General features: G+C 40.7%; 1 protein-coding gene across 1 annotated transcript; it reads right to left on the reverse strand.

Moving 5' to 3' along the window:
- Window positions 1-11,893: 11,893 nt before the first annotated feature.
- On the reverse strand, window positions 11,894-16,189 carry ackr3a (atypical chemokine receptor 3a). Its single transcript, XM_080904081.1, has 2 exons — window positions 16,048-16,189; window positions 11,894-13,280 (listed from the first exon to the last, which is right to left on the reverse strand). The coding sequence occupies exon 2, from the start codon at window positions 13,209-13,211 to the stop codon at window positions 12,069-12,071; it is 1,143 nt and encodes a 380-aa protein (XP_080760207.1). The 5' UTR covers window positions 13,212-13,280; window positions 16,048-16,189; the 3' UTR covers window positions 11,894-12,068.
- Window positions 16,190-22,729: the final 6,540 nt, after the last annotated feature.

Genomic DNA, 22,729 nt, shown 5'->3' on the forward strand with positions numbered 1-22,729 from the left:
CTGTAAGTGACCTGTGTTTTACGTTTGTTTGTATTTGGGCGCCCCGGCTGGGCTGGATCGGCTTAGCTGCTTGTGTGCCTCATCCATGGAGTCCCAGTGGGAGGCCCAAGTTGATGGATGATGCCTGGAAGCTCAGAAACTCCAGTGTGTTCACAGAAGAGCTGTATGAGCAACTGCTAGACAGTTACAGGTGTTTACATACTTTAGAGTTTACATGCATGTGTACATGAGTTTGGGTGTACATGTTTATTGATGGCTGTTGTGCTTTAGGTGTTATTCTAACATTACTGATTAGACAGGCATGTGAAGGAAAGCTGTTTAATACTGTAGCAGAAAGCAGTGAAACACACACCTACACAGCCTCCTCCCTTAAATGTGTTTGTTCAACCCCCCCTCACCTCCTATAGAGTTACAAACCATATACCAAGTGTAAGGCCAGGATGGGAAGCTCAGTTTGGGTTGCAGTCTTTAGCCATGACATTTCAACCTCAGCGAAAATGTTCATCCATCAACCTACAGCATAGACAGGTATACGGTTACATACCTTGTACATTGTTTGAAATGTATGACAAAATGTGATTCCCACAAATGCATCTCTATTTGGAAGATTGGTTTGTTTGTTTTTTGGTGTTTTTTGTCATTTCCGTCTTCATGTTCTTGAATGAAAACTGATTGGTAACTTTTTGACTGTAAACCCCGATGATACTAAAAAATATCCAAAGCTGTGCAGCTCTGTGAGATTGTGCTTCAAAATAGATAAAACTAACTACTGTTTTCTAACAAACTCAGAAGCTAGAAGCTAGTAGATAAAATATCCACTTTTTCTCCAAGTGTTAAGTGTTGGCACCAGTGTCAGAGATTAGGGGGAAGTACAATTAAGGACAAGACAAGAATGAAAGAGTTAAGTACAAACATGAAGTGCATTTTCTTCTTAACTCATTCACTGCCAGCCATTGGCAGTGAATGAGTTAAACCCATTGACTCATTCACTGCCATTGACGGCTATAGACGTCAATGGCAGTGAATGAGTTAATAGCAGGCAAACTTGTGGCAAATACTAAACTTTCATGAGCAAGTTAAATTACGAGACTTCTAAGTCTACTGAGAGATATAAAAGCCTAACCCAGCTGTCTTAGGGCAAGAGATAGGGTACACCAACCAAGGGTGTCCAACTCCAGTCCTCAAGAGCTACTATCCTGCATCTTTTAGATGCATCCCTACTCCAACACAGCTGAATTAAAGGGTTGGATTACCTCTTCAGCATGCCATCAAGTTTGGCAAAGGCCAATTTGATGGCAATTTTTCATTTGATTCAGGTGTGTCGGAACAAGGACGCATCTAAAAGCTGCAGGACAGTAGCTCTCAAATACTGGAGTTGGACACCCCTGCCCTAGACAGATATGCAGTCTGTGAGAGGCCTAACAACATAGAGACATTTGCACTCACAAACCAATTAAGAATCACAACTTAATCTAACCTCACTTCCTTGGACTGTGGGAGAAAGCCAGAATAAGTAGAGCAAACACTAGAGGAACACTCTGGCCTGATGGTGGAATTGAACTCAGGACCTTCTTGGTGTGAGGCAGCAGTGCGAGCCACTGCACAACTGCTCATGTAGAACAAGGACTTCCCATGTAGAATAAATAGGTACATAAAACAGGATTTAAAACATAAGCACTGTAATGCATAAGTAATAAAATAAGATTAAAATACAGTTCATAAATACAAACTATATGGTAATTACCTTTAAAGGATATTTTCTTTTTTTAGTGCATGGACATTTCATTCTGAAACGATTTAGTGAACCATCCGTTTATAAAGATGACCAGCCTCAGATGTACTCAGACAAATAACATGTCTCACTGTTTCCACATTACAAAGAAATGCTGCAATAGTGAATCAAAGAACATGTCATCACCCCACAGTCTGAAAAATGACTGTGTAACCGTGTCTATAGGAAGGCTGTAAAACTGAAACATTCAGACGTCTGGCTCTGATGAAATGAACAATTCTTACTCTTTCTTTACCCCCCTTTCTAATTTTCAGTGAGCCTGTTGTGGCCCTCAGGCTGTGTGTTTAACATCCGTGGCCTAGATGATGTCTTTGAGGAACAACCCCAACACGTGTTAGCGTGATACATTTTCCGTTTAGCACTAAAAAAGTACAGCTGAAGTTATGGAGAATGTCATTAGTTAGTCACAAACTTGCATTTCAGCAACAGACATAAAGAGAAGAGTGAAAGAGGCTGAAAATTAAACTTCCCTGATATAAATTATAGTCATTTTCATGCTTTCATTGCCAGACATGAAACTGAGGGGGTTTCCACTAAAATGAGCAAATTTTAAAATCTTTCTCCACCTCATTGCTGTCATACGTATGGCATTTCTTGGCTCCCAGCACCAAATCATGACTGTTTGATGCTTTGTGTTATTAAAGTAATATAATTAGATCATGGAGCAAATGATCACACAGAAAGCAGCAGGGTTGTTTTCTCTGTGTCTTCGTGTTAAATAAATCTTCATTGTCTACCAGCCTTGCCTTATCTTTTAGCTGAACTTGAATTTGTTGGACAGCTCTCCTATCAGTTTAGAAACATTATTGCAAGATAAACTCGGTGAAAGGTTCCTGCTGTTTTCTGCCTCCTGAACAGGGAATCGGGCTGATTTACCACATCTATGCCACAGCTTCATGCTCTTGATGTTAGAGACTGGAGCTCCTTATGGGTTTCTCCTACAGCTCTCCCTTTCAAAGTTCCTTTTGGAACAATACAATAGCTGCAGCTGTGACAACAATGGCGACTTGAAGGAAATAAAACCAGCAACTGATACACAGAGCAACTCATGACCAGTGCAGGGGGTAAAAGGGGGCAGAGGGTGAAAAAAAGCTTCTGAAAATCTCCGGCTCATATCTGAATGCCAAGAGGGAAATACAATCCACTGCGTGTTTTCATTTGGTCAATTGTGTGGGTGAATGCTGAAATTTAGTGTCACGCAGGGTGTGTCAGTGCTCAGTTTCCCCACCTTAAACCACCCTCACTCCCACCCGGAAACTACAACTTCCTTTCCCATTCATCTCAGTCTAATTTTGTTTTATTTCTCAGGAGCCATTTTACAAACTCATTTGTTAAGCTACATAAAAGCATCTCGAGCCCCGTGAAACCAAGCTTAGGAAAACAGTGGCGAGGAAACTCTCCTTTTCAGACAAAGAGACGGATTAAAGAAACAGCCGTCACTTATTGTAGGTATTGAGGTTATTGTACTGGGGCCAGCTGCAGCAACCCTCTACCACAATGAGACGCAGACGTTTCACAGTCAGAACCTGGGCTGGAACCTGCATGGAAACAGCCAAAGGTAGCTGACTGTGTTTTTTGTGGTTGACTACTCATTATGAATTCCTTCTTTTCGCGGCAGGGTACACGACATAAATCACAGGTTGCTCGAGCTAGAGGGAACTTACAAGCAAAACAACATAATGGAGAAAGAGTTGAGTGAGTTCCAGGGAGGCAGTGGAGGTTTCACTCCTGCGGGGGCAGTAAGTGGGGTGTTATGGAGGATGACGAGTACCTCTCATTTCAGCCAAGACGCTCCAAGGTGGCTGTTGAGTGACACGCAGACATTCGTATTCACCTCAGGGTGTAAATTTTGTGCATGTGTGTGTGTGTCAGTGATGGTTTGAGAAACTCCCTGAAAACTGATACCATGCAGAGTCGATCTGTCTTGCTATCCAGACAAGAAGAAAAAGGGAGCAGATAGGGAAGGAGATGGAGATGTTTTTCTTTCTTTTTCAGTGACAGACAGGCATAAACACATCATCAGTGACAGGACGCGCTGAACTAACATGCGATGTAAAATGACATGTTAGATAGTTAATGGGTAAAGACTGAGAAATAACATTTCCAGGGAACATAATCCCGGCAAAACTTCGATAAAGCACATAGACCATAATTCCTTGTAGACTGCTGGCAGGACCTTTCATTTCAAGTCTTTGTTCTTGTTGTGTTAACTGAAACTGTCAACACCTTTTACAAATACAAAGCTTTTTTTCTGCTAAAACAATACTATATACAGTATAACAGGTACAGGGAATGAACACATGCAGTTATTAATTCATGCAATCATCTTCATCCCGCCCCTTGTGATTTTTTAGAAGATGAGCCACTTGGGAATATTGCTTTACATGCACTTCCTATAAGAATTCAGGTGTTCTAATGACATTTAATAATTCCCAGAGAAAACTGGGATAAGCTGAATAACATGTTTGGTAACGCGCACGCTGTTGCACGGTGCACGCTGTGTAGTTTTGTAGTCTGTGGTGAACCGAGGTGGGGCGGGGGTTGTTCAAATAATACATTTCACCTTGGGTTAGAATGCGGTAATGAGAATATCAGAATGCAGGCGTACTGAAATGCTATTGTGTGCTGAATTAATGTGTGACTGGCAGCTATAGTTTGGGGGATTTCCAGATTTTCACCAAGCTCCAATTTTGTAAGGAAGACCTTACGTAGACCTCGGTTTTATAAACTTTGCAAAGCCAAAATAAGCTATTATTCCGATGGATGTGGCGTGCCTCACAAAGAAACAAAGGCAGAAAGAGGAGGCAGCAGCGAGTTTATGAAGCTTATTAAACTGAGTTGTAGTGCAGTGATGTTATGTGGGCTCGACTGGGACGCCCTGCTTTTGTCTGAAAAAATAACAGGCGTGTTTATTCAGTGGCATGCCAGAGTCTGACCCCAGACAGGAACCAAAGGAGGACGTTTGCCTGCTCAAACATCATCACAGACAAAACATCACACGCAGCCAAAAGTTTGCCATGTGTGTGTTTTTGTCACTTCAGAGGGGCACACAAATCCTGCTTTAGATTCTCGCCACCTCTGTTAACACACCCTGTCAGTTGAGGTAAAGGTATGTCATCTCGGCTCCCTCTCTGGGACCAAAAATAAGCTTTCATTATCTGTAGTCAGTCTCAAAGTGTTGCTGGTAAGTCATTCATTATCCATTCAGGAAAGACGGGGTGATTAGACAGCGTGAAACACTATAATAAACATGGAAACTGTCTTCTAAAGCAAGATCTGTGAGTGTCGGGTGTTAGCCTGAATTCTTTGTGTTCTGCCTTTTATTCTGTGCATATTATCAGCACAGCTGAGACAGAAAACATTTAATATGATATGATAAGAAGGCAGGTGATTTAAATAAACATTTCAGTAACATACTTTCAGAAGACGCTATAATCACCCTTCTCTCCAAACATATTACTGGGTGCTCTTAAGATATATGACAGCAAAGTGCTTTGTATCGATGTGTGTGCCTCCATAAGCCAAAAAGCAGCTGCCTTCAGTTCTCTGGCACGTCTCAGAAGTTTTATTATCGGCTCTGACACGAGCGTGCTGCTGAGAAGATCGAGTGGAGGATGAACCTAAAGCTGCACATCAGGCTGAGCGCATAAAGTCGACAGGAGGATGAATGAATTAGGTGATGTCTAAACACTGGATCCGTAGCTCGGGCACGAAGGGTGGTATAAATCAGCCCCCCAAAAGATCAAGCCTTCACAGCCATGTGTGCTCTGCCTATACAATTACATTTGAGAATCTGGAAAAGATTAGAGCTTTCACACTAACAATAAGCCACAGGATAGTTTATGAGGGGTTGGAGTGGTAGGTAACAGGAGAGAACATCACATCCCATTATTCAAGGTTCATGTGAGGCTTATTTTGGAGCACTCTAATCTGTGTCTAATCTGTGTTTGCTCCATAAATTCAAGTTGCAGCCAAGCCGTATGGCACTCTGAGTCCTCCATATTTTTTACATTTTAAAGGAAATCAATCAGTTTTTCTGTGACTAAAAGGAAACCAAGGACAGCATACTCTTCAGGAGAACTTTTAAGCGCCTTTCAGCTCTTTTTTTTTTTTTTGTTTAACTTCATAAACTTTAGAGATATAAATATCAAATGCAGCTTTTTCAACAAGAAACTTTCTAAAATCCAGCTGTAGACAGTCAAGCAACTATTCGGATGTAGTGGAGAAGCAGGGTATTTACCTCAAGGGTTGTAGGACCCAAAACATTTTTTTCTATCATCTTTGCATAAATGCTAACGATTGCTCTCTTAAAACTTTAATTAGTGTCTAAAAGGTCTCCACTCTCATGGTGCTAATGTATTGCACCAATACATATATTTATATATATATATATATATATTTATAGATGGTGGGAGGGCCACAAGCCTGTGCACCTGGATAAAGTGGAGGCCTGTGTACAGAAGGGCATCTGTTGTAAAATCTTTGCCAAATCAAGCATGCAGATCATCAGTATTTCTTTTATAAGTCCCAGTTAACTCTGGATAAACTCTTTTATAGCCCAGTGCATCAGCACTGAAAGTGCTGATTCATTTGCATTATTTGTATTTATATATTTATTTATTTTATTTATTGTATTTATTTGGCTGAGTCAGAAATTTCTGCATAGATTAAAAGAGCAACAAGCAAACAATTCATGGGCAGATACTAATAACATTAAGTGACATTTTGTAAACACTATGAAATGCTACCAGACTTTTATTTATTTTCTTCTGCTCTGAAGCAGAAAATGATCTGGTGCACCGACCAGCTGATCTAAGCAACATAAACTTCAGCTTTTGTTATCTTTCAGTTTCTTTTGATGTACTCCAGCCCACACAAAAATATGGCCTTAAATTTTTTGCTATCACAAAAGGTTATATAAGCTGTGAGTTTGTAAATGTGGTGCTTGAACCAAAATCGCATTCAGTGGTCGTTTCACTTACCATCTGTCCAACATCTGGGCACAGCACTTGCCCTCTCCTGACAGTAGTGAAGTCATGATGTGCTAAACTGACCCTGGTCTTCTAATTTTCTTTCTGTTTGCACTAAAAAGTCCCTCTGAGCAAAAGCAGCTGCTTTTTACCCATTCTGCTTCATTAATAATTCAAAACCCCTTCTCGTTGTTTACTCCTCATGCAAAATTCCTTCCAGAGTGAATGGAACAAGCTCGGGCTTGACTAAGATATGAAACCACTTTAAATACCTGGAAATCCAGGAATGATGTGACAGTTGCAGTGACGGCACAAGCTTTTTGTGTTTGTGTGAATAATATGTACAAAATATGAATATTTGTAAAGTGTTTCCCATAGAAAGCATTTTAAAAAGATGTCTAAATGCTCTAAATTTCTCCCTACCTCTACACCTTCCCGCCGTTTCATAATTCATTAATGTTATCTCTTTCCAGCATCAGATGGAGACAATCGTGCTATAGGAAAAACACTCCCTTAATGGTGTTCATTTCTGGCCCATTACCTGTTTTATTAAATCAAACTAAAACAGATAACCCCCATTAACACTGTACTGTAGTACCGTAACTCATATATGACCCTGCTGTAAGAGAAGCAAAGGCTGAACAGGATATTGGCTTTCTGTAGCTCATAAATTTTGTTGTAACTCTTTCCGTTTGGTGGTGAGAATTGCACAAATCTGAGGTACCCTAAGTGCTTTGGTGATAACAATAAATTGCAAACACTCTATCTTGTGAAAGAAGCATTAAGAGGGGAATCTCTTAACATTTTTCAGTGCTTGGCTTTGCATAGAGCACTGTTTCAGTATGTTTGACGGATCCTGTGTAAGCAGCATCTAATAGAAGTAGAAGAAGCACATCAGATCACAGCATAAGTGCAGTTCAAGTAAATTATAGGACACTCTACTGCAGAGTGCTAGAAGGGAAATTTACATATATATTATTACTTTTCTGACTCTAAGGGAGCCCCAACTGCCAGAAATCACGAAGTAAATGTAATTCGGATGGATTGCATGTTACTATCAATATAATGAGGAAAAGGTGAGCTTAAGTATTTGCCTCTAATTAGATGAGAATACATCAGTACGATGTCAAAAGACGTCAGGCACTTTGCTCACCCCCACTAAATATCCAGTTTAAAGTAATCTAAACTTTCTTGTGGTTACAGTTACAGCACTCTTTAAGAATGATTATGGTGCAGTTTTATATGGAAAAGTCTTGGGCTGATTGGGACAACATGTTCAACTATATTGAACCAAAACCGCAATGTTTCTCCAACCTTGAACGTCCTGCTTTTTGTTGCTTAAAAGCTAACCACAGACGTGTGGGTATCCTTCCATAAAACCTCTTCTGCATCAATACAGTGCATAAATGTGGCAACCCCGTAAATAAACAAAAAAAAAAAGATTCTTATAACAAACACCAGACAGCAATTGTGTTGCTCACTGGGGTGGCTTGAGGAACTGGACTGAAATATATAGAGTACATTTTAGTGCCTCATCTGGAATTGCACATACTGCACTTAACTATGCAAACATCCATCTTCCATGTGTAATTGTAGTATCGAAGCAATATGATTGCTTACCGTCATGCAAGTAAGCAGCGCATGGGATGTTTATAGCCTCAGAATGAGCTGGACCTGAAGGCACACAACTGCAGGGACCCCAGACTCACTGTGGTAGCAGTTACTTTTATGGTGATCTGGAAATGGCATGGGTTTTAAAGTGGAACAGCTAAAAAATTTTGATTTATTTGCACTTAGTTTTTTAAACATGTATCCAACTAAGGTTGCAGGCGGTGCTCGGGCAAATAGCAGTGTGTAACTCTATGTGAAAGGCCGGCTGCACCCTGAGCTCGTTGCAGAGGAACAGGTAGCCTTTCATGCTCATGTCCACAGCTACAGCCAACTCAGAATCAACATGTAACCTAATATTTTTTTTTAAAAAGCAGGTTTTTGTACTGTGAGGAAACTAAAGGACCCTTAGAAGGCTTACATAAGTGCAGGTAGAATATGTAAACACCACACAAAAAGGCCTCAACTGTCAAGCACCAACAGTTTAAAACCTGTAAAACCCGTCAAGCAACTGCACAATCCTTACCAACATAAATTATTTTCCTAATCTAAATCTATTAGTACTCAACAGAAAAAAATGATAAGATATCTAGTACTTGATCCTGAGTCTGACAGTGTTACAGGACTGCGAGGCCAAATCAGTTCCTTCTTAAGGCAACTGCTCTTTTATTTTGAGTCAGAATCAGAATCAGAAAGGGTTTTATTTCCAAATGTTGAGCAGGTTTACAACATAAGGAAATTGCTGCGGTGCTTCAGTGCAAACATACTGTCATAAATTACGCTAAAATAGACATGAAAATAAAAAAAAGAATAAGAATTAAAAGTGCTAAGTAGATAGATATATACATGAGTGCAGGTGGTGATCAGTGCCAAACATGGAATGATGCAGTCGCTGCTCTACTTTAACATCTAAGTTTCTTATGTTTCTGAATACCTTTCAATTAAATCATCTCACAACACATTGAAATTTGGGAGCACACATGCTCATAAATGCTTGATCGGGACCTGCATGCAGGAGGATCAAGAGCAAAAGTATCCATTTCTCAGTTAGTCAGAAGCTGTCTCATTCTTTTACTGCAGATGAGCAAGTTAGCAGGGGTGAAATGAGCCGTAACTAGGCTTTAACATCAGGAATGTATTGACAAAGTTCAGGGCAGATAGCTTGGGCTTGTGTGTGGAAAATCCTTCACACAAGAACAGATAGAGAGGCCATAGCTCTGGTGAGGCGACTACCACACGCTGAGTGCTGAAAGATCACGGCAGACTCTCAGACAAGAAGGAGGCCGGGAGAGTATCATTAGCAGAGCACTGACTAGGTTGACCTTTGGATATCCCTGCACAGCTTTCTTATCGCAGTCATGACATAAATGCACTCCTGGTTCAACAACGAAGACTGCTGATCTGCTCTTCAGCTCCCAATATAACACAGCAACACAGTGTGTCAGCAAGACTATACTGTCCCAAGGTTACTACAGCTGGTGGTGTGACTTAACGCTATAAAAGGAGGTCAAGACACTGAAAATATGTAGACAAGGGTTGATGAGCTGTTTTAAAATGTGTTGTTTTAAAACGTTAGAAAGAGCAGGCACATACTCAGAAACAAAGGCAACACAGAGTTATTGTTATAGATAAAATAATAGAGTTTTGGTACTTTAAATTATGAGGATAACATTATCAGTGACTCCTGAGAAAAAAAAATATTATCCATTTCCTCAGGATAGGAGGGAACACTGGAAGGAACTGCATCAACACTTCTGCCCTCGGGCAAACATGAGCATTGACTTTGGCCAAGATACCTCCCTCTTGGCCATCAAGATGATATTCCTTAATGAGCTCGTCATCCCATTAGAGGGGTGTGCACTGGCTAAAGAATTTATTGCATGCACATGGAAGTTTGCAGGTCAAGCACTGGGCATGAAAATCCAAAAAAGTGCTTAGTTTGTATCTTCTTGGAACAGTTTTGCAATTTGGTGGCAGCACGGCTGCTAAAAAGATATTAAACCCACATTTGTATATTAATCTGGTGGCAAGATGTGAACTAATCAAGGCTTTTCATCTGACCCTGAAAATAAAGTCTGTTTCCTTTTCCTTTAGTTTTTCAGTATGTCAATAACTGGAAAATGTGTTTTCCTTTTTATACTAAACCATATCTCATGAACTATAGCTGAACCACTCCTATCCTAGAGTTTAGCGTATATTAGAGGTGGCAGCTGGGATTAACAATGAAAAGTGATACTGACTTGTCTTTTTAGCTGAAGTTTGATGATTCTTTGGATGGATTTATTCAAACAGTGTAGCAAAAGCTTTTTCTGAACCACATTCCATTTTTTTTTTTTAAAAGTTTAAGAAAAATAAACAATCATTTGGGGTGAAGAAGAAATCACTGAAGCAAAATATTTTGTCTGCATTTAATATAGAATAATACACGTGTTACACATTACCGTGTCAAAGGAATGCCTCTGTTCTTGTAGACACATGTTTGCTTCTCAACTTCGTTCGAATTGCAACATGAAAAAAACATTTCGGTGTAACAGCTTACATATGTAACCAATCACATGAGAAGATGTGCCTGTGTCAGCATATAAAAAAAAGAAAAAGTTATTATTTACATTTTATAACATGTAAAAGTCCTCTTTTGCTGTCATGCTCTTTCATACACAGACACAGGGCATCTGTAATACCCAGACACCTCCACACACACATACACACACACATGCAAACATGATGATGTTTTTGTTATTTGGTTGCCAATAAACACTTGGGTGTTGCCTGTATGAGAGGAACAAAGCTTTTCATTTATTTTGGTCATAAGGTTTGCGCTGTCTGCGGCCTGCGTGATAACCCAGCAGGATCAATACCACATGGACATGTGTATCTCACTAGCACAGATACAAGATAAGAGTGACAGCAATGGATACTGTATAATGCCTTCCAGAACAGTCAGAAGCGACATGCATCTACTCTTTGAGCTCAGTAGTTACAGCTGATGGTTCCAGACTGATGGTCTGGAAAGATTTACGACCAAAATAAAACTGAGGCGTAAGGTTAAAGTAGGAGGGTAGGTTAAGTTGAGCTGAGCTAATCAGCAACTTGCTGTCTTTATGTTTAGTTTAGTCAGAGTGAAAAGTCTGTCTTTCAAAAGAGTTGAAGTGTTCCTTTAATAGGTAGAAACCTAAAAAAAAAGTCTTTTGTCTTATTAGTAGGCTTTTTTTGCTGATGTGAGAAGAGGTTGTGGTCAATAACACAGCAGGACTTAAATACTGAGGCAGCACTGTATGACGTGGAGCTCTGAGCAGAAATCAGTGTGTGAAGACATTTAAGAGGAAATCACATTTAAACTCATATAAATACAACTATAAACAAAGATATATATACATTGAATACACATACAAACTTACAACAAATATAATTCTACATAGACAGCAAAAATTTAACACATTTACAATCACTGGTTTGGCTTTGCAATGATACTAGCTCCATGATTTCTGTAACAGATTTTATAATAACATTGCTTTCTAAGTGCTTTTCAATCAGTCCACCAGAGATGAAGTGTCACGATCTTCAAGCTTTTCTGTGACTCTAGCATTTCCTCTTCTAATATCAAACATAATGCTGATAATAGACGAAACAAATCAGCTGTAAAATAAGTTTACACTGAATTAAAGCTTCATTAAATGCTTTGCAGAGATTTGTAACTTTTAAATCTGTGGTGGGTTTTCTACGGCTACAGCAGAGTACTCGGCCTCAGACACGTTCGGAGCCTCGATGAGACGTGCCAGACCCGTCCTCGTCGAGTATTTGAAAATGAAAGCCTTCATGAGGTCATAGCGATAGTTTCTGTTGATGAAGTTGTAGAGGATGGGGTTGAAACAGCAGTGAAGCAAGGACAGGCACTGGGTGAGATGTAAGGCCACGTAGATCACATTCTCCAGGCCACAGGTCAGCGGCACTATGCCCAGCTGTGACAGAGCGTCAGCCAGAAGGACACCGTGGTAGGGCCCCCAGCAGGCCAGAAAAACCACAATGTAAGCTAGGATCACCCTGCGGCTCACGTGGCGCTCCTGCTCCACTGGGGAAGACGATGAAGTAGAAGAAGAGGAAGAGGAGTGAGCAAAAGCTCTGGCCAGCAGGATGTAAAACACAGCAATGATGGGGAAGGGGAGAACAAAGCCAAGCAGGATGAAGCTCAGCTGCACCCCCACCATCCATTCCTTGGGGTTCTCCTCTGGGTACTCAGGCCTGCACAACATGATGTCCCCGTGTGCTGACTTCACAGTATGCAAAAAGTAGGTGTCTGGCACGGAGGCCATCAGAGCCAGCAGCCACACCCCTACACACGCACCACGGCGGATCAACTTCCTGCGTGCACCTCCCTCATCTGCATGCCGCGTCACACTCAGGTAGCGATCCACACTCATGCAGGCCAGGAAGAAGATGCTCCCGAAAAGGTTGACGAAGTAGAGCAGGTGCGTGAGTTTGCATGCCACTTCACCAAAGGGCCAGTGGCCATGCTGGGCCAGTGAGCTCACCCATATAGGCAAAGTAGCGCACACGCAGAGGTCCGCAACTGCCAGGTGTGTGATGTACATGTGTGTCTCGTGGCGAGGGCTGGAGTCTCTTTGTGCGCGGATGTTGACCCAGAGGACCAGGGCGTTGGCGGCCAGGCCGACGATGAAGATGAAAGTGTAGAGGACGCACAAGGAATTCAGCAGAGCCGTACGGTTGAATGCCGTTGCACACACCATTGATTCCACACTTGTTATGTTGCTGAATGGGTCAGAGAAGTTGAGCTCATCCAAAGAGTCCCACAGGACCTCCATATCACTGCTGCTTAGACTCATTTTTCAGCACTCGGAGAGGACAACAGACCGCTGGGAGGTAACACACACCGCCTCTGATTGGGACAGAGTCTGAAAAACATGACAGTAAATTATAATTTCTTGTAACATATATTTATTTTGATAATGACACAGCTGCCAAATGTGAGAGGTTTTTCAACAAACCTTCGGGTATTATATTTAAGATCTGAGGTTCTGCTGCATAAAGCCTGGCTTATTTTACTCATGTGCACTGAATGAACTAATAAAACATAAACCCACTTGTGGTATGCCACCAGATCCCAAAGAATCTTAATGCGGTTAACTTGTTAAAACACTGCTTTCATGACTTAATAGAGGTTCTCTGTTACCGTGTCACAAACAGTGGGATTTACTATGATTGATGTGCAGTCAGGGGGCAGCACAATAAATGTTTACATTAGCTCCACTGGCTCAGAGTGCAGATTAGACACAAGGAAGTGGGATCGAGAAGTCCAAACAGGGTGTATTTCCTGGACGTTCCGGGCATTCCAAGATAAAGCAGTGGTCAGGGTGGGAAACCTGACGCCAGAGTCTTGTTTGTTTTCTGCTCATAAAGCAGGCAAAGATTAGCTGTCACTCCCTAGATGATCAAAGAAAAGGCAGCTCGTAACTTTGAATACGTCATTCTGCAACATCTGAATCTTATAATGCAGCAGCACATGGCACACCACACACACACACACACACACACACGTTTTTTTTTTTTAAAAGAAAAAAAAAGAGGCTTCATACATGCAGCAAATAAGGTGACTGAAACAGTATGTAAGATTAAAGAAGTATCAGTCTGGATCACCTTGGCAAGTCTAAAACCCGGTGTGATTTTGTTCACCCTGGCGGACCACCAAAATATTCGCCCTTACATGGTCTTCATTCACAGTATTCTGCTGTGATGTCTCTCTCAGCTAACTGTCAGCTTGACACAGTGTGAAAGATCAGAGGTGAAAGGGGATACATCAAAACCAGAACACAAGAGGCTTAACCCCGCCGTCGCCCCCGACTGACTTGTACGCCCACAGAGTGAATTGTGTGCGGAGACCAGCGGGAAGGCTTGACGCCTTCAGAATGGTCCGACCACAGTAAACATGGAGGTCACCAACCACTGCGTGACACAGCACGCCACAGAGCTGTGAAATGTGACCATATCAGACATCTGTCTGTGTAAGAAAACGGTGCTGTACATATAATAATTGGCACCAGTTCAAAAACGATGATGAACAAAAAGACAAGTTGAATTTTAGTCTAAACAAGGACAGCTGGAACATATTAAGATGTGCAGCTGTCTAGGGAAGGTTATGTCTGCTCTCGAAGCCTGCAGTCAGTTTGATTATTTATTTTCATTTTATGTCACTTTACACCTCTGCTGTGACAAATTTTGGGTAATATTGGTCAGTCCAGTTTACTTTGCACCATTTTGCTTTTAAGCTGCAGGACTGGTGACAACGTTTTTGCAAAACTTTGTGAAAATATTTGATTTTTTAAAGATTTTGCATCAGTATGATGACATGATACATTTTTTAAGCAATACCATACATTAGAATGAGTTAAAAAGGAAATTCCAATCAAAATAATAATAATAATAATAATAATTTATATGTAGTGTTAAATTAAATGTAACAGAAAGGGCTAGTAGAGAATTTTTGGTTTTAATATCAACATCAGATAAAAGGTTCTGTGGTAATACTGAATGCAGACGGTTGATCCAGCATTACTTCCAGCATCCATTCCTATTATTGCTTTTACATTATAATAAATTGAAGTACTACCTGTAGCATGGCCTGGGATAAAACAGTTTAAAAAGATGTCACGTATCACACATTTACTTTTACTTTCAATTGTTTGGGATGGCATGGAGACCCATTCATCCTGGAGGGATTTCCAAAGTGTAATCCCCCTCAATTGTTTCTAATTCCCTTATATTGTATGGAAAATACCTGCAGGTGCCAGGTAGCTCCGCGGGCTTCAAGCTAATTAACCTTTCAACACCCACACCGTTAGATAACGCAGACAGCGCATGAAACCCCTCTCTATCTCTCCGTCTCTGTCTTACTCGCTGTATCGCTCAGCGTACCTCTTCTCCCCCAGCTTTTCTTCTCCAGCTTTTCTTCTTTTATTTAGCTCGCCACTATCCACTTACAAATTAGGTTCAAAGTCTTTTGTATCTCAATACACAGAAAATAAAAGACAGGGAGGACGATTTTCATGTGCAAATGCTGCCCACACGGATCGTGCAGGTGCAGCATGTTTGTCACAAGTTTCTCCTGTCAGGCTCGATTTACAGTTCACAATCTGTAATCAGATATTCGCTGTTTAGGACAGGACATGAGGATTCCGCGTAGATGAACAGTAAAAGTGCTATTTTGTGCGTCATTACGCACAAGCACTAAATCCAAGTTGCTTCCGACGACAGACATGCAATGTCATTGTTGTCATTGTTGATTTATATCAGACGAGAAACAAACGTCTGTTATCAGATTTGAGCTTGGTATACAGAAGCCCGACTCCAGATTTGAATAGGGGAGCAAACAAACAGATTACAGATAGGCTGGAAGGATTGAGAGCAATAAAATGGCTATTATTATAAATTGTTTATGTTTCACGAACAATTAAGCAATACTTTCCCCTCGTCTGGCATTTGTTATAACGATAAAGAGTCGATAAAAGTGTCAAAATGTAAGAAATAGAACAGAAACAGCTGCTGGTATAAGAAGTAAGCGGTCAAAATTACGTCGCGCATTTCAGAAGAATTTTTTAAGAGGTATTACAAGTTGAAAAAAAAGAACACTTTTCCTGCCACACAGCTGCTTATTAAGCACCGTACCTGTCTTTCTTTTCCTTTTCAGCTCTCTCGAAGAGCAGGTTTATTTGCGATAACCCCTGATGTTAAAAGGATAACTTCAGATCCACCGCAGGAAACTTGCGTGCGCTGCCCTCCGCCTCCTCAAATGAATGCGAGCCTCCTGTTCTGCACTTGCTGATACTCCTAAGAGCTACGCCTTTAAGGCTGGTCCTAAACAGATATGCGTATTGACATGGCATCGCCAAGCGTTCAATCAACAGTCAGCTGCCCAGCGAGTTTCGGTTTAGCCTCACTGTTGTTCCCTTAATTCAGCTAAACGGTTAAAAAAGAATATGTAAAACTGGCAAATTTTATTTCAGTTGCAAGTTTCAAATGACATGCAGGTTTTTGTACGTCTTCACTGTAACAATGCACTGTAATATAATTATTCCGTTATCACATAGCCAATACAAAACATATGATGTATAATAATATTACCGTATTATTATTATTTTATGTAGACCACGACAATCATTTTTACATTTTAGATTAAACGTCCTAAAAATCTTCATGCAACATCTACCTTAACTTTGTGCTGCATGTGCATTGTTTTTCTAAGTAATTGTGCATAGTATATTAGCTGTAGCTGTAGTATTGCATCTGCATTATATTTTGCCATGATTGGCATTTTTGGAAAGCAGTTGGCATATATGAAAAATCTGTTAAGATATATAAACACAACCTGTTCAGATGGTTCACACAGAACTCATAGGAGTCAACATTATTGGCAGATGGTCAAAGTGTTGTTGTTGTTGTTTTATTTTTGGTTGTTGTTGGGGGTTTTTTGTTTTGTTTTTTTGCTTATGGGCTTATCTTCACTATTTTCCTTCAATTCACTGGAGCTCTATTTATATTTAAGGAAGTCACAACAGAAATAATCTGTAATCTGCAGGAGGAGTAAAAAAAATCTTTTTAAAACAGGAAGAAGCCTACAAGTGAACCCGACTCAGGTAAGGAGACCATCTGCCTCGACCGGTTAGGTTGAGAGTAGAGCGGAGAAACAATAGATAAACACAGATAACAAAAAATACTTGGCAGTTTGGTGGGGCCAGTAAGCGTAGATCAGGAACATCCAGCTCTAGAACTCGCAGAAAGAGAAAGGGAGAGAAATGCAACAGTACAACTCTGTGAGAGAGAAGATATTAAGTTAATAATATCCAAAGGAGGTCAAGCAGTTACACAGCTCTGGAATGGAAAAGGTTCTAAATGTTAACATACCCTAACAGCTTAGTGCCTTTGTGTTGGGAAACACTGATTTTCATTTGAACAGAAATGGATACTTTAAAAAATAACTAAGTGGTTACTATTTGGTTACACACACACACACCCTACTCCCCCCCCCCCCCCCGCCCTTTCGCGCGCACATACACACACACACACACCCTACTCCCCCCCCCCTTGCGCGCGCACACACACACACACACACACACACACACACACCCTACTCCCCCCCCCTTGCGCGCGCACACACACACACACACACACACACACCCTACTCCCCCCCCAGCCCCCCCCCCCACCCTTGCGCGCGCACACACACACACACACACCCAAAAGAAGAATAGATAGCAGTTGTTGATCTTATACATCTATGAAAAAGATCACAGGCTCGCACTGATTGCAGATGGAAACATTTGTCAAACTATGAACTGAATGTGTCTCGAGACACAACAGACACAGACACTGGCAGGGCAGTCACAGTAACTCTTCCACTTTGTAATACAGAGATGTATGTATATTGTTATTGTAACTATTTGAAATTTTGGCAAATACTGCTATAGTCCTGACTGTTACTTCAGCATCCTTTGTTCCTGTTAAATAATACCCAAAGGATGTTATTTTTAAAGAAACCATTAGAAAAAATACTTTGTAGTACTGGTACTGGTAATACGGTAAGTTTATGAATATGTAATATCCCCACTGTCCAATGAATAAAGAATAAATAAATATATATTTATATATAGCCCCAAAGGAGCATACAAGTGCACTAAGAGTGCAAGAGAGAAGCAGTGATCAGTGCATCAGGGAGGTCTCCCAGCAGCAGAGGCCTACAGACACATGGAACAAGTTTGTCTTCAAGGCTTTCTGCCAAACAGGTTTTTCTAATACTTTTAACTCAAACAATGATAAACTCAACCAAGTAGCTTGTATGTTTCTATCAGCCAGGTGTACTGAAATATTTTAAAGTGTGGACTTTGGAGGACACCACAGATCAGTGTCTTCAATTCGGTATTTAAACGTGAACTATGGTCATACCATAGTGAGCCTTCTGCTCATAAGCTATGATGTTGGATAATGGCCAGATTCTTTCTTCTTTCAGGACAGTTTCACATACTGCAATTTGAGTTTTCACTGGTGTGAAATTATGTCATTATTATTCTTGAACTATGACCAAAAATATGTTTCTGAGGTCACAGTGTCGTGTGACTTGCTCCTCTTTGAGTCAAAGGGAACATTTGTTCCAAAAGTTGAAAAAATTCTTTCAAGAGACAGAAGAGATATCACGCTCCCAAGAACGAGACGAAGATAATGGCTGTTGGTGTGAAGGCAAAATAACAGAGGAAGTCTAAAAACAATGGTATCATAAGCTATTTGAACCCCAGTGTCCTGGGTTAAAGTCCCATGAGTTATGCCAACTTTCCACCTTCCCACAGTAGACTTAATAATTCTTTCAAAATAAGAGCCCTTCACTTGTCTTAGTAGCAATTTCACAAACTGCAGTGAGACTGTGTTGGTACAAAGAATGGTCTCTAATGGAAAGAAAACTGGTAGAAATCATTAAAACATGATGATATGATCAGAAAAATGATGAAAACATATTTGCTATTATTTCAAAACTCCAATTTTACACTAATTCATACAGCAAAATAAATTCCACTGTTTTTTATGTATAAAACAATTACAACAAGTACATCCCAGTACTGAGGATAAAATCATTATATTCAGCAGACATATTCATATGAGGGCAACTCCCTGCCGCACCCGCCCTAGTCAACTAAATATGAAACCAGTTGCAGACATTCAGTAAATCACATTTACTGTTTTTGGCTCCCACCCAAAACCAAGACATGGGTTAAACCCAACATTCAGCCCCAGAAAGATAACTGAAAACATCCTCTGAATAATGACAGTTACATTTTTGTCTAATGTTTGCTGTGTTTCAGGTTCATTTTGAACAATCCGACCAAATCATGATGCAAAGGGGTGTTGCGGGTGTTGTCTTTTTTTTTTTCTTAAAGAATTCATGAAATGCAATGCTCGTTTTAAAAGTTTTCTTCAGTTTCACTTCAGTCTTTATCCTCTTATTTGACTCTTACGCTGTCTCATTTCAAGAATGTTCTTTGAAAGCGCCACAAAGCAGCGTGGGAGGTTTGCGTGTTTGTCAAAAGCTTCTGCTCACCTGCAACTCTGGTGGCCTCGCAGCTGCTTTTGCCACCACCGGAGCAATTAACCCCAAGTTCAATACAAAGACGGGACCACAAAGAGAGTCAGAAACTGTGGGATTTATTTAAGGAGTCCACTGCAAAAGGATATTTGCTTTGTCAAATCATAATAATATACTTTGATCGGGCTCATGAGCCTCTGCAGAGGGAAGTAATGTCTTTGATGTTGTGTTTAATGAGGGAAGTATTGACTTAACCAGGTACAGAGTGTCCAGCCTTTCTTTCTGAAAATGATATTGTTGACCTGCTTGGGTCACCAATTGGGCTAAAGTTTATTATGACTGCATGCCTTGTATACAGCAATGAAATACAGCCAGCAGCCTACTCTGACCTCATTAAAGAGCAAAGTAGTGAAGTCAGTTTCAATAAGGCTTTAAAGAGAGTTCCCACTACGCACGCATACCCATTGTCCTCCATATCAGAAGCATCAGGGGGGGATTTGTAAGCCTTTCTGATAAGCATCCGTAGCCCCGCAGACTGCTGCCAACCTCTGTTCTGCTGTCCTCATTCACAGGGAAGCCAGAGTGGGAACAGCAGGGGTGGCTGGGTGTGTGTGAGAGTGTGTGTTGTGTACTTTCTGCTTTCAACATGCTTTCTGCCACAAAAACATCCTTAATAAAGGTGTAATGAGTAAAGAATTCACTTATATAACATTAGAGACATTTTGACTTTATTTACTTAAAAACATCTTCAGCTCACGTCTTCATGCGGTTCATTTTAGCCGCTCCCATGATGTTTACTGCATATATATGTCGCGAGAGAGAGAAAGAGAGAGAAAACATCTGAGAGAATTTCCTTCAGAAGTTCATTCGGTTGAGAAGAAAGCATAAAGTTTTGGTCATCAAGTCCAGAAAACCTGGTAAACTAAGAGAAACTGTATCTAAAAAGATGTGTGGTTAATATTCTGGATCTCTAAAGTAAGTAAATAGGAGCCATATTTTAAATAATACACTGACACAGTAGTTGTTAGTTTATAAGTGATGTGTATTTTTTCCACTGCCCTTAAGTGGTCAAGTATTACTTAACTCAGCTTTAATGCTTGTGTTATTCCACGTCTGATTCACTAATCCCACACCTAGCACGTACCAGGCTACACGTAGAGTCCACGATTAATCTTTTCTTTTCATGCTATACACACTATAAAACTCTTTTAGACAGGTTTGTTCGCTAAGGAACAAGGCTAAGTAAAATCTGCTTGTCTTTGCCAAAATTCCTGAGATGCAGCATTTGACTCTTCATTTGCACAGTCTTAAATAGAGACATCCTGAGTTATCTGTTTTGATAAAGGCTTACTGTTTTTAATCATTCAAGCACAGTTTTTGAGAGATATTTGCCCAATTAAATCAAGATGAAGCAGGATAATCTGTCATGAGATAAGTGGATTGAAAAAGATAGGGATGCTGAAGAGGGAAAACAGTGAGTAGGAACCAAACGGAGAAAGACTGCATCAGTTATTGCAAATGACGGCTGTTTGCATTGTCTAGCCCTGCTTCACGGTGGCGGGTTTGACCGACACATTCTTTTTCTTGCAAATGTCCATTCAAAGGGTACCTCTCAAACTTTCTCCCCACCACATTGTTACAGTCGACCTCCCCTCCTGCTCAGAGGCTCCCCCGTGTACTTCTCTACACTCGCACATTCCAGCTTATCCACTGCTCCAACCTCACTCATTTTTCACTTAATTACTTATTCATTTAAATTTATCTTTCAAGCCAAGAAGGACCTGCGTGAGCGAAGCTGAAAGCAGCTCGCACAAGGATGGAGCTTGTCAGGGAGTGCATGAACATGAGGGAGGGGTGACCACTGAACCTTACAAAGCTATTCAAAGGACAAAAGATTGGAAGTTATTTATTAAGCTGGACTTTGTCTCGGGTTTTTGCAACCCGTCTCTGCCAAAATAATATATTTTTACCGGAGCTTCTGATGAGGTGATCTTTCGGGATCTGTTCGTGCAGGTGCGCGTCTGGCAGAGACAGTGCGTCTCTGTCAGGAAATGTGGCAATCAAGGCATTCCTCACACTGACCGAGCATACCTTACAACAGCTCCATGAATGTAGGTGAAACCTGAGACCTGCTCAGATGTCCAAAAAAAAAAGGAAAATGTCAAAAGTCTCTGTGCTGAACATTTATGCAAAAATATTCCTAAAATTTCCTGAAACAATTGATTATGTAAGCTTTTTTTTTTAATCCTGGCCATCTGGTTAATGTATTCACTCTCCTTTTTGATCTTAGGGGAAATAGGTCTTTAGCTGCCAAAAGATCCATTATGTTCACTGGTAAGTTACTATATCTGTGTTCTGAGCAAACAGTGAGGGGTTTTCGGAGCTTTTTTGCTGAAAAAAACGCTTCCTCCTGTGAGGAAAATGGCTCTGAAGAGAACAATAAGAGTGAAACAAAGCAGCATACTTGTGAGGGATCAGTTTAAAGATGGTACAAAACTTAAAAACCCTAAACAGAACTGTAAAGATAATTCTCTGTGGATTGATCACTTCCAGGACAGTAAACTGATCCCTTTTTTTTTTAATATTAGAGACCAGAGCAGTCACTTTGAAGTCTTAACTTGTTCCCATTGTTTTCCTCTGGCTCTCTGGAAGAGCTTTCTTTTTGCTCTACATTCCCTTACCTCACTGAATCTGTCAGTGCCTTCATGCTAAGTCGTTGGCCATGACCGGCTGCGGCTCATATACTCCATTGACTTTGTCCATCATCTCTGCACGCACTGGTAATTCAAACAAAAAGCAAATTCTGCTTTCCCCAAGCCGTTTACACACCCCACACTCTTTTTCTTTCCTTTACACACACACAGCAAACTGCTCATGTTCATTACTATGAGCCAGGTCACTGAGATCATGCAGGAGATAGGTAATAGGTGAAGAAAAGTCTAGCCCCAGGGGACACTGAACGTCCAGTATGGATTAGTGAATGACAGAATCTCTCCACAAGCTGCAGGAGAAGGTGTCCCTCTCTTTTTGTACCCCAGGGTTTACAGCTAATCTGGTAATCCTATCCTGACAATCCTGACATGTGCAATGCAACACATTGCCTTTCGATCCTGTTGACAAAGTTCACAGAAATTGTAGGTAACTTTCACCCCTATTGTCCTGTAACATTAGATGAAAAATGGACCATCAGGATTTCTGGAATGCGGTGTTGTTTTGGAGAAGCCTGCAGCAATATTTCAATACTTATAGGTGTCTTTGCCAGCTTATGGTTGTACATGA

The sequence above is a fragment of the Rhamphochromis sp. 'chilingali' genome, assembly GCF_963969265.1.
Source record: "Rhamphochromis sp. 'chilingali' genome assembly, chromosome: 14".
Taxonomy (NCBI): domain Eukaryota; kingdom Metazoa; phylum Chordata; class Actinopteri; order Cichliformes; family Cichlidae; genus Rhamphochromis; species Rhamphochromis sp. 'chilingali'.

Excerpts from the sequence above, each read along its gene's own strand:
- ackr3a (XM_080904081.1), bottom strand. The coding sequence starts at position 13,211 with ATGAGTCTAAGCAGCAGTGATATGGAGGTCCTGTGGGACTCTTTGGAT.